Below are 15,187 nucleotides of genomic sequence, written 5' to 3'. Positions count from 1 at the left end.
AACTTCGGGTCCCCTTCAGCCACGGGCACGGACCATGCCCGGGCTGTGCGCGGGGCAGGACGGCACTGTGAGGCCAATGGCCCCACGCATACACACCTCCCGCCCCAGCGCTGACCCAGCGGCGGGCACCTCCCCGCCACCGCGCCCCACGGCACCCACGCGCGGGTTCGCCGCCCGCACCCCACACGCGTGGGGCCGGGAGAAGGCAGCGGTCGCCGCGACGGGAGCCGGGCCCATGGCGGAGGACGGGGACGCGGAGGTGAGCGGGACGCGGCCCCCCCCGCTGCCGCCTGCGGGACCGGGGGTTGGGCTGAGGCCCGGCCGCCCCCAGAGGGCCCTTCGCCGCCGTCGCTGCCCCGCGGCCCGGCCGTAGGGCAACCCCCTGCCGCCTCCCATCCGCCGCGGGGCCGGGGGCCGGGGGCGGCGGGGCGGGCGGGGCCTGGCGCGGCCCGGGCCGGCGGAGAGCGGCGGCGGAGCGGAGGGTGAGAGCGGGCGGCGGGGCCTGGGCCGGGCCGGGCCGGTGGGACCCGCGGAGACCCCGCGGGGCGCTTCGGAGAGGCGGGAAGGGGGGGGCGGCCCTGACCCCGCTCTCTCTTCCTTTTCCCGGCTCAGGGGGCGGCGGAGTCGGGCCGGGACCCGCCGGACGGATGGGCCGCGGCCGGCCAGGTGAGAAGCGGGGCGCCCCGCGCCGGGAAAGGGGGCCCGGCGTCACCCCCGGGGTGATGCTGGGGGCGGTGGAAGCGGGGGGCGGCCCCGGGGCGGTGCCAGCGCGGCGGGCGGAGCGCGGCGGCCCGGCGGCCCGAGCGCATCATGGGGCGGCCCGGCCCGGGTGGGTCCGGCTCGGCCCGGGGGGAACGCGTCGCTGCGGTGCTCCAGTGCGGGGGGATGGGGGCGGCGTGGGGACCGTGAGGTGTGGGAGAGAGGGGTGTAGGGACGGGGGTTGGGGTGTGGGGTGCTGTCGGTGCCGGGGTTGGGGGGGGTTGGGGCCGATGATGCTTCAGGATGAGGTGTTTGGGGCATCCTCGGGGCTCTGCAGGCGGGAGTTGTGCCTCCCCCCTGCTCTGGCTAACCCAAGCTTTATGCTGTTCTGCTCGACTCCTTCTCATGCTCAGCATATCTCTTGCAGCCATCCCACATCTGCCTGCGCCATTATGGGGGTCCTATATTCATTGGTGTCCTGTGGGATGAATGAGTGAGTTTATTACTTAATGGCCCCATGTTGCCTTTCTCTTACAGGCTGCCTGCGCCCCCCTGCCCGCTGGGGGCCCCCCTGCCATGGCCATTGTGCAGACACTGCCAGTTTCCATCGAGGCCACGCCTGAGGCGGCTGCCCAGCTTCGCACTGCCACCCTCTCCCCCCTGCCCACCCACAGCACCATGGGCAGTGTGGGCAGCCTGATTGCCAGCCGACCATGCCACGATCGCTCTTGCCAGCCTGCTGGTGCTGGTGGTCCCTTCCGTGTGCAGGATACGCTGCAGCGAGCCAGCCCTCCGGATCCCCTGCTCCACACTTTGCCCCCCAAGAAGCCGTGCTCAGCCACTGCCCATGCCTACACCAATGAAGTTTTCCATGGGGAGTGGCTGGAGGCAGCCTCTCCCGTCAGCCCCTGCAGCGACTCAGACGAGGCGCGGGATGAACAAGCCCCAAGTGGTGGCATCCGGGGGCCACCCCCCAAGCTTGTCCCAGTCTCTGGCAAGCTAGAAGAGGTAAGGTGGAAGCAGTGCTGGGGGATCTGCTCAGCCCTGTGCCGCACTGGGGCTGCTGGGCTTGGGGAGACATGCTGGCACATGCATGGAGGGAGCACATGGTCCATGTCAATGTGGGTGGTGATGATCTCTGTGCTCCTATTGCCCTATTCCTCATGTCAGTAGTGGCCATATGTGTGTGGGAGCCTCTCTGAAACTGCTGCATGGGCACCTAGTGGTCATCTTCTTCAGAGCTGGGACACTCTGAGGTGTTGGGTGGGAGCAGAATTGGTGGGGTTACCGAGTCCTCCCTGGTGCTCTGGCAGCATCCCCAGCATCTGCCAGGCCACCTCTGGAGAGTGCCTGGTCCCCAGATCCCATTCTTTCCTCTTTTACCTTGCAGAATGTGGAGAAGACCCTGATCCGCCCCATGGCATTCAAACCGGTGGTACCCAAAGTCAGGGCTGCTCCGGGCCCGGCCAGCCAAGGGGTACGTCCAGGGGCTGCAGCATTGTCAGAGAGCCAGGTGAGCCTCACCCACCTGCTGGGGACCACCGGGGCCGACAAGCCTGGCTCACTGAGCTGCCGCACCAGCAGCCACTCAGGCACGCTCTCGGACTCGGGACGCAACTCTCTGTCCAGCCTGCCCACCTACAGCACAGGCTGCAGCCAGCATACTGAGCCTGGCAACCTCCCAGCCACCCCTCACAGCCACCCTGAGCCCCCAGGTGGCTACCGCCCACCAGCCGGCCCCTCCAACTCGGACAGTGGGCGCTCATCCTCCAGCAAAAGCACGGGCTCGCTGAGTGGCCGGGGCCGGCCCTCCTCCGAGAGTGGCTCCTGCGGGCGCTCACCGCTGCCTGGTGAGGAGGTCCTGCTGGTGCGTGAGCTGGAGGACAAGCTGCGGGAGAGGGAGGCCGAGCTGCAGCAGCTGCGGGACAGCCTGGATGAGAATGAGGTGGCCATCTGCCAGGTAGGAACCCTATAAAGGCGAGGAGAACCAGGGGAGCTCTCAGGGCTGGGGGTGCCCAAACGGTCCCATTGTGTGGGTTTGGGTTGCGCATGCAGTGATGTGTCTGGGGAACCCAATGGAGACTCTAGATGCTGACTGGGGGAGACGTGGAGGTGGTGGTGTGGGATGTGGGATGTCCCATCTCTGTGCACCTGTGCCCAGGTGTATGAAGAGAAACAGCGTCGCTGTGAGCAGGAGCTGGAGGGTTTGCGGCAGCGCTGTGCGGCCCAGGTGCGACAGGCGGCCCAGCAGGCGCAGCGTGGGCAGCAGGTCCTGCAGCTCCAGGTGCTGCAGCTGCAGCAGGAGAAGAAGCAACTGCAGGAGGACTTTGCTCAGCTGCTGCAGGAGCGGGAGCTGCTGGAGCACCGCTGCGCATCCTTCCAGCGGGAGCACACCGAGCTGGGGCCACGGCTGGAGGAGACCAAGTGGGAGGTGAGCTATGCTGGGGGCAACCGTGGTGTCCCAGTCCCCTGGGGGCCAGGATGGGGCCATGGCCAGTGCCTGAGCATCCGCTGTCCACAGGTGTGCCAGAAGTCGGGTGAGATCTCACTGCTGAAGCAGCAGCTGAAGGAGTCGCAGGCAGAACTGGCGCAGCGCGGTACAGAACTGCTGGTACTGCGAGCGCAGCTGCGTGAGGCGCGGGCCGAGCTGCAGGCAGGTGAGCAGCAGGCACGGGGGCTGCAGGAGGCTGCCCGGCTGAAGGCACTGGAGCTGGAGGTGTGTGCCAATGAACTGCAGCGACGCAAGAGCGAGGCTGACCTGTTCCGTGCCAAAGCGGGCCGTCTGGAGCAGGAGGTGGCCGGGCTGCGGGATGCCGCCCGTGGACGCTGCCCTCAGCCCAGCGAGGGCTGCCCCGAGTCCAGTGAGGAGCCGCGGGGCATGGCGGGGCTGCAGCGGCAGCTGGAGAGGCTGCGGGCAGAGGTGGCCCTGGAGCGGCGGCGTGGGCAGGAGCAGCGGGACGCCTTCGAGCAGGAGCGCAGCACGTGGCAGGGAGAGAAGGAGAGGGTGATCCGCTACCAGAAGCAGCTGCAGTACAACTACATCCAGATGTACCGCCGCAACCGGCGCCTGGAGCAGCGGCTGCAACACCTCCGGCTGCAGGGAGAGGAGCCCCCGACGGAGCCCTGCGAGACCCCCGGCCCCGATCTGCCCTTTGAGGAGATCACGGCCACTGAGATCTGAGACACTGCCTGCCCCAGCCCCTGGGATTTTGGGAGCTGTGGGGCTGAGAGCGGGATTACCTGCTCACCACTGCTATGCACTGGGAGGGGGCATTGGGGACCTCAGGTGCTGCCCCCTCCCCAGCATCGCGGTGTAGGTTGAGGTTGTGTTGGCTGCACCATGGCAGGGGGGTGCCCGTGAGCTGTGGAGCCGAGGGGGTGCCATGTCTCAAAGCTGGTTCCTGCTGATCCTCTTAGCAGCCAGGGATTAGCGTGCTGACTTCAGCCAGGGTCACCTTGGGGAGGGTGCGTTGTCACCTCCCTCACATCCCTCCCAGCACTGTCACACAGCCGCTTCCCATAGGGACAGCGTGCCATGTCCCTGCTCATGCCAGCCTTCCCCCCCACCTTCCCCAGCGTGTTTGTCAGGGGATTCATTTCTGTGCCATTTAAAATAACTATTTTTATAGGACCTACCAAAAAACACCTCATCCCCCTTACTCACCCCCTGTCTGGCCATGGTCTCCTCACCCCTACCATGGGGCACATTGCCCTTAGTGCCTTCCCCGTGCCCTTGTCCCTGTGTGCCCCCCCCCCAAAAGCCCAGCCGTGCCCCTGTGATTCCCAGCCTGCTCAGCGTGGGAAGAGGGGCTTAGTGCCAGGAGCCAGCGCTGGCCACCAGCATGGGGACACCAGGGATGGGGACAGGCTGTGTGCCCACGGGGTCAAACCAAAGGAAGAGTCTGGCTGTGCCCAGCTCTGGCTTGCTCACCCCTGGCTGCTGGGGGGGGTTGTATTTTTGTACTTTTATTTCTGTTGTGTCCCACTTCCAGAGCCCGGCTTGCCCTCGTACCACCTGGAAACACTGATTAAAGACAAGCCCCTGGCTGTGTTTTTCAGGGCAGTGTCCATGTATCTGTAGCAGGGTTTGGGCTGCCTGCCTTCCTCCCTTATCCCCACTGTGCCCCCACCTCACTCCCATTTTGCGCTTCCCCTCTGTGCCCACAGGTCCCTTTGTCCCTGCTGGCTGAGACTGGCTGCAGCTCGGTGCAGAGTGAGCCAGCTCCATGGGGGTACAGGATGGTTCCTGGGGAGGTGTGCTGTCACTCCGGGGGGGCAGCGGGCACCCGCACCACCAGCTCCATGGGCTCCTTGGCTTTGTTGCGGTAGGCCTGGCGGATGATGTCCACGGCGCGCTGGTGCGTGACGTTCTGCAGGCTCTCTCCATCTACTGACACCAGCTCATGCCCTGCCTGGTGCCAGGAGGAAAGTTAGGAGATGTGCTGCAGGAGGGCTCAGTGATGAAGGGATGAGGGACTGGGTCCTCCAGAGCTGCCCCCTACCTTGAGGACACCACTGAGGAAAGCGGCCCCCCCTGGGAAGATCTTCTCAATCTTCACCATCGGCTGTGCCCGTGATTCAATGCCACCAGAGATGCTGATCCCTGCAGTGGAACCGCGGTGCTCTCAGACCCAACATGGGAACCCCCATGGCACCCCCATCCCTGGGCTGCACAGCCTCTCTCTGCCCTGTTTTGGTAAGTCCTAAGCAACTGCAACTGGCAGTGCTCAATGTTTTGTCCATGTGCTTACCCATCCCTTGCTAAAGGGGTCCCAACCATCCCAAAGTTGCTGATACCCAAATGGCAACCCAACCACGAGGCCCTCACTTACCCAGTGAATGCTTCAGCTTGGACAAGGTGACAGTCAGCAGCCGCTCCTCCTCCTCCTCTTCCTCCCTGGGGCCATTGGCGAGCGGCACAGCCCCCCTCTCTCCTCCCAATGTGAGGGGAGCCCGACCTCTCCGGGGCTTCACCGGCACGGAGCAGCGCCCGTCTTGGGGCTGGGGGCTGTGCGGGGACTCGGCCAGCAGCCAGTTGGGGGGCCTGGGGCTAGGGGTGGGTGAGGGGCCGCTGGCATAGGCGTAGGCGTCCACTGGCACGTCAGGGAGTGGGGTGTAGGTGCGGGGGTGCAGTCGGCGGGGGCTTGGGGAGGCCCGCGGCCGGGCCGGGCTCTGTGGCAGCCCCTCAGCTTCCTCTGGTTCAGGGGCCCCTGCTGGTTTCAGCAGGAACCCTCCACGGTAATCTGCAGCGAGAGGGGCTCAGAGAGGGTTGGCTTCCTTGGGACCACCCCATTGGACCCCAGAACCCTTCTTCCTGGAGTAAACCCTCCTTCCTTGAACCCCCCCCTCCCCAAATTGCCCCTGTAACCCCCCTGTCCCAGGGCACGCACCAGGCACAGGCGTGATGAGGTGTCGCTTGGGGGTGACATCGTGGTGGGCTGGGCGCAGGGCAGGTGAGCGCACTGCAGGAGGGGAACAGTGGGGTCAGTATGGTACCCTCCCACTCTGACCCCCAGCTCCATGCCGAGCTCTACCTGAGCGGCTCTTGAGGGCATCAAAAGCCTCCAGCTCCAGCGGCATCACCATGCTGTCAAAGCGACCCAGGTCTGTGGGGGCCACCACACTCCTGTAAGGACAAACAGGGCTCACAGTGTGGTGTGAGCAGAGTGCAGGGCTCCAATCCATCCCAGTGGCACCAAGTGCCCACCTGACGTCCCGCAGCAGCAGCACCTTCTCGGGCTTGTCCAGGATAGCAAGCAATGGCCGCACCAGGTCCTCCACGCTACCCTCATGCAGGTACTGCAGGCATAGAGTTGGTGTCAGCTCCAAACCCATGCCCCCATTTACCTCTTGGTGATGCCCATGGTGCCGTACCCGAGTGCAGTGGCGGAGCACAGCCGTCACCTCATCGGGGCTGAGCAGCCGTGCTGCTGTATCCTGGATAAGCCTAAGCCGTGCCTCGGGATCAGCACTGTCGGGCTGTGGGGTGGCCAGGCTGCAGAATGGGGCTGGGATGGGGCCACGGCGGCTTTTCTCTAGGGGGGCAGAGCAGAGGGTAGCCATTGGGGCAGGGACACCCAGTGCCAACTGCCCCATAACAGCCTCAAACCCTTATGCGGGCTTGATCCATGCCAAAGTCACACACAAAGCACTGGAAATGGGGACCCCTGGTGCCCACTCCTTTCTTGGCCACACCATGCAAGGACAGGTGCATGCAGGACCCCTGAACAGCCACCCCCATTACCCCGTTTCAGGCTCCGGATGACAAACTTCTGCACAGCACCTACTGCAATGGAGATGGAGATGGGTGAGCAACTGGGGCGGCAGTGAAATTGTGCACATAGGGACCTCATTCCCACCCCTGTCTCCCATCAGTGGAGCTCTGTGCCCGGCCCCTGACCCCATCCCAATACCTCTGTCCCCATCAGGGCGGCCCGGGGACTTGGTGCGTGCCCGGCGCTCGGAGCTGGGGGGCTCAGGGCTGGGAGGTACCCAGCTCTGGCTGCTGGTGCGACCACCCTTGAAGAAGAGGTTGACGAGGGTCTTGGAGCGGTGTAGCCCAGGAGTAGCCCCCCGTGACCCCTGTCCCTCCGGCTTCTTCTTCCTCTTCTCCTCTGGGAACAGAGCAGGAGGTTGGGGTGCACCGGGGGTGGGGAACCCCAAAATAGGGTTTGGGGCTGGGGCACTATGGGTGCTGAATTCCTACCAGCCACTGTGAGGTCGCTCTGGGAACGTGTGATGGGCTGCCGGGGCCGGCTCAGTGCCAACAGCAGTGCCGTTTTGGGGGAGTGGGAGAAGGTGCGGCGCAGCTGGGTGCCGGGGGGCTCACGGGCACCCTGTCCTCGGATGGCCGTGTCCCGCAGCAGCTCTGGGGGCCGCACCGTGCGCCGCGTTTCCTGCAGCCCCTCGGTGGCAGGTTCTGTCTGCATGGCCCGTTCAGCACGATCCCGTGCCCAGCCCCGCCGCGGCCCATCCTCTGTGGAGATGGCAACGTCCACCGTGCGTGTGGGTGGCCCAGGGGTCATCGTCCCCAGCCCGTTCACTGTTCCTGGCGGTGGCCCCGAGGAGTAGGAGGAGATGGAGGAGCTGGTCTCCGAGGTCTGAGAGAGCTGCTGCAGCTGCCCGTTGGTCACTGCAAGGCATGGCAGGGACAGGCGGTGACACACCAGGGGACACAGGGTGACATCCTGGGGGGACATGGGGTGACTCACCAGGGAACACAGGAGCTTCACATCCCTCAAGAACGGGGACATGGGGACATGGGGACCGTAGGGCCACAAGGACAGTGGGCTGCTAGTATTGCAAAGGGAGGGGGGCATATGGGACCACAGGGCTGTGGGACATGGCACAGACATCTTTGTGTCCCTGGGGATTTAATGTCCCCTGCAGGGATGGGGATGAGTGGGACTGCAGAGATGCTGGCCACGGCACATATTCCCTTCCAGGACAGAGGAAACACATGACCCCATGGCACACAGACCTTTTCCCTCCCCATTGGGATCCTCTGGACATCTTTGCACTGAGGGCCCCAGGCCTGCCATGTGCCCCCCCAGTACCCAAGTGTCATGGTCCTTACAGCGGCTGAGCCAGCAGTACTCGGCCACCAGCTCCTTGTAGGCAGGGAAGCGGCCGGTCTCCTACACACAGGGAAAAGACGAGGGGTCAGCGCGTGCCGGCTGAACCCGATCCGGGTGCCAGCCATGAATAATGCATCCCTCTCCCACCAGCCATGAAACCCAAGCGGCCCACAGCCTTGCCAACACCCCCGGCAACTGGGATGTGCTGGGACAGTGCCAACATGGGGGCTCACCGACCCCATAGGGCTGGACACCGGGTACCTTGATGGTAAGCATGATGTGGGTCTGTCCCTTGAGCACCTCCACCGCCTTGCTATGGCTTATGTCTTCAAACTTGACTCCATTGGCTGCAAGGACTTGGTCGCCCACCCGAATGCCATTCTGCTCTGCCAGCCCCCCAGGGTCCACCCTAGAGTGGCAGAGGGACAGGTTGGGGATGGAGCCCCTAACATTCTGCCCAGGCAGCCCTTTGTCCCAACACCAAAGGTCTCGGTGCGCCTGCACCCAGCGTGGTGATGCCCCAACACCCAGTGTGGTGATACCCCAGCACCCAATGCGGTGATATGCCAGCATCAGTCAGGAAGGTACGTTCAGCCCCAGAGTGGTCACAGTAGAAACTGAGTGCTGCATCCCCCTGGTGCCCCCCAGGATGAGGGCACATGAGCAGCCATACTTGGAGACATAGATGCCAAGGCCGAACTCCCGACCTCCGCGGATATTGAAGCCCAGGCAGTAATCATCAGAGGTGGTGTAGAGGTGGACGATGCGCCGCAGACCATCCTCAGAGCCACTTTCTGATGGTGTTGAGCCACTCTTCTCCACCACCAGGCGCCTGTTCACCACATCCACCCTGGGGCATGGACACAGCATTGGGGGAAGGCAACTCTTGTCATCCAGTGGTACACTGATGACACCCAGTAGAGTGAGTGTCTCTCACCTCTGGGTCCCTACTTGCCCTCCAGCATCCCCCACCAAGCCTCCCCATTCCACGGGACTGGGTTTAGGGTGTGGGTGTCCTGCTCACCAGGCTGTCTTCTCCTTGGAGAACTTGATGCCCGGCACACGGCCCATACGCCGGACCACCATGCGGAGGCGGTTGTTGCCAGTGAGAACCTTGACAGCACTGCTCATGGTGATGTTCTCTAGGCTCACGCTGTTCACCTCTGTGATCTTGTCCCCCACGCACAGCCCAGCCTGCTCTGCAAGGGATGAGCAGCTCAGCTGGGCACCCAGTCTAACCTTGCTGGGTGCCCTGTTCCCAAGCAGGTTGACCTGCTCCCTTCCCTGTGTTCCCAGTCTCATCCCAACCCAGTGGGAACAAGCAGCACAAGGTGGATGCAGGTGATGACATGAAGGGTGGCATCGCCACCATGGCACCATGTCCCCGCCAGCTCCCCTGTGTCCTGGTGGCATGTATCTGCCCCTTGCTTGGTGCCACCTACCGGCAGCGCTGCCCTCCTCCACTTTGCTCACAAAGATGCCCAGCCCGTGCTCGGAGCCACCGCGGACACTAAAGCCCAGCTTGCCATCCGTGCTCTTCTCCACCGTGATGGCATTGATGACATCACTCTCATTGCTGCTGGCTGCGGGACAGACGTGTCACCAGGTCAGACCCGTGCTGGGGGACGCAGCCATCCCTAGGCGGGGACAGCTGTCCGGCTGGGTGCCCACGTACCTTCGATAGGGGAGTTGATGAGGATGACGCGCCCCATGGGGGACGTGGCGCGGGCGCTGCGGGTGACCCCGTTGAGCAGGCGGCTCTGCTTGCTGAGCAGGCAGCGGGGCGCCAGGCTGACCTCGCTGCTGGAGCTCCGCGACCGCCCGGCCGCCGTCATCTCCGCGTCCTCCCAGCCCTGGGCCATGGCGGCGGCCGAGCGGTATGACCGCGGCTCGCCGGGTGCTCACGGGGCCGGGGCTGCCCGCCAGCGGGGAGAGACCGTGGCACCGTCCCGCAGCACATGCCCAGGTTGGGGCGCGATCCTCAGCAGCGCAGCGCTGGGGCCGGTTGGGGGGCAGCGGGAAGGGTCCCGGCGGCACGGCCTGAGTGGGGACAGCGAGCGTCACGGCGTGACCTCCACTGCTGCCCGGATGCCCCGACTTGCCGCTTCCCAGCGGGATCGCCGGTGGCACGGCGGGGACTTCAGTCACGGGATGCGGATTTGCACGGAGCCCCCCCGCCCCCCACACCCCCACGAATCGCCCCGTTCCCGAGAGAAGGCCGGGGGGGGGGGGGGGGGGGGGGGTTTATTTTCCCAGCGCCCCCCGCTCGCCCCGGCCTGACCTCCATAAATAAGTGATGTCTCCTCTGCGTGCGTCCCCTCCACGGTGTCCCCGCCGCCCGGCAGCCCCCCCTCCCAAGGGCCACCCTTCCGCGCTCCAACGGCGCTCCCCCCCGAGGGGACGCCCGGCGCTGGGGTCCCCCTGTCACCTCCGTCCCCTCCTCCCCGTGCCCTCACCTGTCCCCATGGTGCCACCTGCGAAAGAGACACCGATCGGCGCGGGGGGGATGGAGAGGACGCGGGGGGGGGCGGGGGGGTGACAGCAGCACCGCCTCTCGCCCGTCGGTGCCAGCGGGGATTGGCTGTCCCGGCGGTGTGCCGGCCGCGGGAGCTGTCACTCAGTCTGGCGCTGGGCGCGGGGGGAGCCCCGTGTCACACCCCCTTCCTCCCGTGGGATGAGCCCCTCCCGGGGGGCTGCGCGCGGAGCCGAACGCCACGCACGGGAGAACTGAGACACGAAACGGGGCTTCAGGGTGCCCCTCTACCGGCCCGAACGGTGCCAGCCGGTGTCCCCCCCGCCCCCCCCCCTCCCCTTTTCCGTCCCGGGGCTGGCCGTGACCCACGGCGGGGCTGGCGCCAGCTGCGCGAACCCGACACCGCGCCGGTTTCAGGTGATGCGCAGCCAGCGGGGGGGGGATCGGGTCAGCCGGGCGGGGCCGGGAGGGTCCGGCAGCGCTCCTCATTGGCCGCCCGCAGCCCACGAGCCGCCGCCAACGCGCGTGTGACCCCCGTGCGCGGAAGGATCACGGACGTGCGCACAGGCGGCTCGCTCCCGTTTGCCGCGCACGCGGGCGCCGTGCCACGCGTGGGCGCGCGGAAACGCCCAAATACACGCATACGCACGCGCCCACTCGCGTGCCCGCGCACACCCACGTGACCACGCCCACGTGACCACGCCCGCTTGAGCTCTCCCACGCGGGACTGCCCCGCGTTCATCCCCACGCGCGCCCCCCGCCGCGTGGCCGTGCCGCGCCGCACGTAGCTCGGCGTGCTGCAGACGGCCCCGCTCGGCCGCCGCCGCCGCGGCCCCCCCCCGCGCTCCCACTCCCGGCGTGGGGCGGCCCCGTGACGGGCGAGGACGTCATCGGGGCGGAGCGACGCGTTGCCGAGCGGGCGCTGCCCGGAGCCGTGAGTGTCGGCCGGGAGCGGGGGTCGGGGGGGTCACCCCGCGGGGCTGGCGGGGAATTGCGCTCCGAGCTGCCGAGCACCGGGAGCGGCTGCAGAACGGCGGGGAGCGGGGCCGGCACGGAGCTTTTCCGGGGGGCGGCTCCGGGACTGCGTGTCACCACAGCTCCCCGTGCTACCTTCCTCATCCACCCCCAACCAGAGGATGCCCCCCACGCTGCCCACCAACATCGACATCCGCGAGCCCCGCTGGGATCAGAGCACGTTCCAGGGCCGGGCCAAGCACTTCTTCACCGTCACCGACCCCCGCAACCTGCTGCTGTCGGGGGCAGCCCTGGATGAGGCGCGCCGCCTGGTGCTGGCCTACAGGTATGGGACGGGGAGGGGGGTCCCACCCACGCGGGACGGCGGTGGGTACCGTTTCACAGCTGTGCGCTCCATCAGGGCGGGCACGGTGCCCCCGGGGCTGACCGAGGATGAGCTGTGGCGTGCCAAGTACATCTATGACTCCGCCTTCCACCCCGACACGGGCGAGAAGATGCTGCTCATCGGGCGCATGTCAGCCCAGGTGCCCATGAACATGACCATCACCGGCTGCATGCTGACCTTCTACAGGTACCGACCCCCGCCCCATCCCCGGCACCCCCGGGTGCTCGTGTCGTCCCCCCGCCATGGACACCCCGCAATGATGCCGGTGCCCGTAGGACCACGCCGGCCGTGGTGTTCTGGCAGTGGGTGAACCAGTCCTTCAATGCCATCGTTAACTACACCAACCGCAGCGGAGATGCTCCCATCACACCCAGGTGAGTTTCCCTGCCATGCTGGGATATCCGTCTGTGGGGTGGTGGGATGTGGGTGTCACCTCCTGCCTTTGCAGCCAGCTGGGGACAGCCTACGTGAGTGCGACCGGAGGGGCGGTTGTTACAGCACTGGGGCTCAAGTCCCTCACCAAGGTAAGGATGTTCTGGGTGTTTGGGGACAGCCTGTTGTGTCCCCAAAGCCTCTCAGTGACCTGCTCCTTGCTCGCCCCCCAGCACCTGCCGGCCATCATCGGGCGCTACGTGCCTTTTGCGGCCGTGGCTGCTGCCAACTGCATCAACATCCCGCTGATGAGGCAGAGGTGGGTGCCCAGCTGCAGGGGGGGTGTGGGGGACACCATGGGGAGCAATGTCTGTGCTCTGCAGAGGCTTTCTCAGGCTCTGTACACCAAAAGGCTGGTTTGGGGGTACCAGCACCTGCTTGCATCCTGAGAGCTGTGGGCTAATGACAGTTTCCCTGGGTGTGCACGTGGAGTCCAGCCAAGAGCCCCAACATATCACATAGTGCATGGGTGGGGGATGTGGAGGGACACTGACTTCTCTCCTTGCCGTGCCCCTGACCCCCTTTACAGGGAACTCCAAGTGGGGATCCCCATCACAGATGAGAATGGGAACCGCCTGGGTGAGTCCACGGCAGCCGCCCAGAAGGCCATCTTCCAGGTGGTGGTGTCCCGTATTGGGATGGCAGCCCCGGCCATGGGTGAGTACCCAGCCCTAGCCCTGGCCATGCGAGTCTGGTCCCATGGAGCTCATTTCCTTCTCCTCTGTCCCAGCCATCCCCCCGGTGATCATGAATGTGCTGGAGAAGAGAGCCTTCCTCAAGGTACAGGGGGCAGGAGAGTGGGCATAGGGATGACCCACTGGCACTGTGCTGGCACCCTGCAGGGGAACAGCACCTGCCTGCCCCACTGACACCAAACTATCCCCTCCAGCGGTACCCGTACCTGAACGCTCCCCTGCAGGTTGGCCTGGTGGGGCTCTGGTAAGTGACCTCAGGGTGCGTCCCAGGGAGGTGGGATGGGGATGATGCCCTGCGCCAGGAGCAGGTTTGCACTTGGCGGGACAGATGAAGCCCTCAGCATCCTTGTTTGCCCCACACTGGGGTCTGAGGTCTGGGGCTGGGAGAGCCCCTCCTCGTCTCCTGGCTGCCCCCACTGCTCTCCTTGTCTTCCCATGCAGCTTGGTGTTTGCAACCCCGCTGTGCTGTGCGCTCTTCCCACAGAAGAGGTAAGGACGGGCGTTGTGCCCAGCTCTCCGGGGGTGCTTTTGCTCCTTTTGAGCCTGCAGTTTGCAAATGCCTGTGCCCCCCCCCAACACCCCACGTCTCTTGGCAGCTCGATGCAGGTGAGCCGCCTGGAGCCCAGCGTCCAAGCTCAGATCCGGGAGGTGGACCCTCAGCTGCACACTGTCTACTTCAACAAGGGGCTGTGAGCACGGGACCGCTGTGTCACTGAGCTCAGAGCATCCCAAGGATGCAGCTGCTGCCCTGTGGCCACCTCCTGTCCCCAGGTGCTGGGGTATAGCTGAGCCCCCGAACACAGCGGGCTCCCATCCCAGCACCTCCCCTGAGCTGTGCTTTGCTGCTCTCCTGTCCCCACTTGGGGCTGTACTGAGGGCCACCAGCCTGGTGCCAGGAGGAGGGAATATTCCCCTGGTGGCACAAGGCTAGTGGGCAGCAGACCTGGGCACTGGACAAGTGGTGCTTCACAGGGGTAGGGACAAGGGGACCCTGTGTGCTGCTGCCCTCCTCCTGCTGTGCTGCACGGTGCAGGGGCACACAAGTGTCCCAGCCTCAGGCAATATCATGAGGTGACTGTGCTGCTGGTGTCCCTGCAAGCTCTGACTCACGTCATACCAGGTGTCTCCACTCCTGGCTGTCACCCAGCGTGTTTCCCATACCCAGTGTGTATATGGCTGTCGAGGCTGTGTCCCATGGCATCCCCCAGGCTAGAGCCTGAGATGGATGCTCCCACTTTTGGGCATTGCATCCTGAAAGCACAACCCCCAGAAGCCAGGAGTGAGCACTATGGGATGTACAGTGTGGCAGGGGGGGCTGCTCCAGCCCGGGTGTGCGTGCGCAGCTCCCCGTGCGCACTGCTCTGTGCTGATCCCGGGCTGTAATCTGGCTTTCCCTGGAGCAAATGGCACATTTTAATCTCAGCAGTCCCCGTTTTATTCCCCTTAACACCGCCTTTGCTCAAGGTCTGGCTCCTATGTGGCTTCCTCCATGGACCTTCTCATAATGGCTTTAAGCACATCGCTGTTTCCTCTGGTTATTTTTGTTACACATACTCCGTACCTCTATCTACCAAACAATAAAGGCAGGTTGTTTATACAAAAGCAAAGAGAAGTCTCTTGCTTACCGCTTCCCATGCCGTGGAAAGGGGCTTGTGGTCACGGGGGATGGATGCTCAGCACAGAGCACGCAGCACCCATTAGGGATGCAGGAGCAGCCCCCACTCCCCCCAGCCCCGGCATATTGCACATATCTCCCCCGAGCCAGCCATCGGCAGCTTATAAATAATGCAGCCCCTCGCCGTGCAATAAGGGCTTGTCAATTGCTGTTCTGCTCTCATAAATTAAAGATGAAAAGGTACAAGGCTCTTGCCAGAAAAATGAAGACAAATTTTTAATAGCTTGCCAAGACGCAGGGAGAGAGGGAGCGCTCGGGAAAAATGAATTACGTTTT

General features: G+C 65.0%; 3 protein-coding genes across 7 annotated transcripts; 2 read left to right on the top strand and 1 right to left on the bottom strand.

The window, feature by feature from the left end:
• The first annotated feature begins 148 nt into the window (after nucleotides 1-148).
• Nucleotides 149-4,757, top strand: LZTS2 (leucine zipper tumor suppressor 2). Of its 4 annotated transcripts, none has more exons than XM_072339794.1 (6): nucleotides 149-259; nucleotides 613-666; nucleotides 1,237-1,707; nucleotides 2,090-2,659; nucleotides 2,861-3,130; nucleotides 3,221-4,757. In XM_072339794.1, exons 1-6 carry the CDS (start codon nucleotides 236-238, stop codon nucleotides 3,878-3,880), a joined length of 2,049 nt encoding a protein of 682 aa, XP_072195895.1. In that variant the 5' UTR covers nucleotides 149-235; the 3' UTR covers nucleotides 3,881-4,757. The 4 variants fall into 4 exon arrangements, with proteins under 4 accessions (XP_072195895.1, XP_072195896.1, XP_072195898.1 ...); XM_072339795.1 differs by lacking the exon at nucleotides 149-259 and adding an exon at nucleotides 447-482; XM_072339797.1 differs by lacking the exons at nucleotides 149-259; nucleotides 613-666 and adding an exon at nucleotides 772-829.
• Nucleotides 4,758-4,883: 126 nt separating this feature from the next.
• PDZD7 (PDZ domain containing 7) lies at nucleotides 4,884-11,233 on the bottom strand. Of its 2 annotated transcripts, XM_072339792.1 has the most exons (17): nucleotides 10,733-11,233; nucleotides 9,952-10,316; nucleotides 9,719-9,859; nucleotides 9,301-9,475; nucleotides 8,950-9,126; nucleotides 8,538-8,685; nucleotides 8,276-8,336; nucleotides 7,406-7,831; nucleotides 7,113-7,313; nucleotides 6,944-6,985; nucleotides 6,574-6,734; nucleotides 6,407-6,498; nucleotides 6,234-6,325; nucleotides 6,090-6,161; nucleotides 5,532-5,942; nucleotides 5,202-5,302; nucleotides 4,884-5,111 (listed from the first exon to the last, which is right to left on the bottom strand). In XM_072339792.1, the coding sequence occupies exons 2-17, from the start codon at nucleotides 10,136-10,138 to the stop codon at nucleotides 4,962-4,964; spliced, it is 2,637 nt and encodes an 878-aa protein (XP_072195893.1). In that variant the 5' UTR covers nucleotides 10,139-10,316; nucleotides 10,733-11,233; the 3' UTR covers nucleotides 4,884-4,961. The 2 variants fall into 2 exon arrangements, with proteins under 2 accessions (XP_072195893.1, XP_072195894.1); XM_072339793.1 differs by lacking the exon at nucleotides 6,944-6,985 and having other exon boundaries at nucleotides 10,733-11,232.
• Nucleotides 11,234-11,567: 334 nt separating this feature from the next.
• SFXN3 (sideroflexin 3) lies at nucleotides 11,568-14,828 on the top strand. Its single transcript, XM_072339798.1, has 11 exons — nucleotides 11,568-11,683; nucleotides 11,883-12,049; nucleotides 12,125-12,295; nucleotides 12,385-12,483; nucleotides 12,558-12,633; nucleotides 12,715-12,800; nucleotides 13,071-13,198; nucleotides 13,272-13,321; nucleotides 13,431-13,480; nucleotides 13,678-13,725; nucleotides 13,833-14,828. Exons 2-11 carry the CDS (start codon nucleotides 11,886-11,888, stop codon nucleotides 13,927-13,929), a joined length of 969 nt encoding a protein of 322 aa, XP_072195899.1. The 5' UTR covers nucleotides 11,568-11,683; nucleotides 11,883-11,885; the 3' UTR covers nucleotides 13,930-14,828.
• Nucleotides 14,829-15,187: the final 359 nt, after the last annotated feature.

The sequence above is a fragment of the Excalfactoria chinensis genome, chromosome 6 (assembly GCF_039878825.1).
Source record: "Excalfactoria chinensis isolate bCotChi1 chromosome 6, bCotChi1.hap2, whole genome shotgun sequence".
NCBI lineage: Eukaryota > Metazoa > Chordata > Aves > Galliformes > Phasianidae > Excalfactoria > Excalfactoria chinensis.
This window is presented reverse-complemented; position numbering and strand designations above follow the sequence as displayed.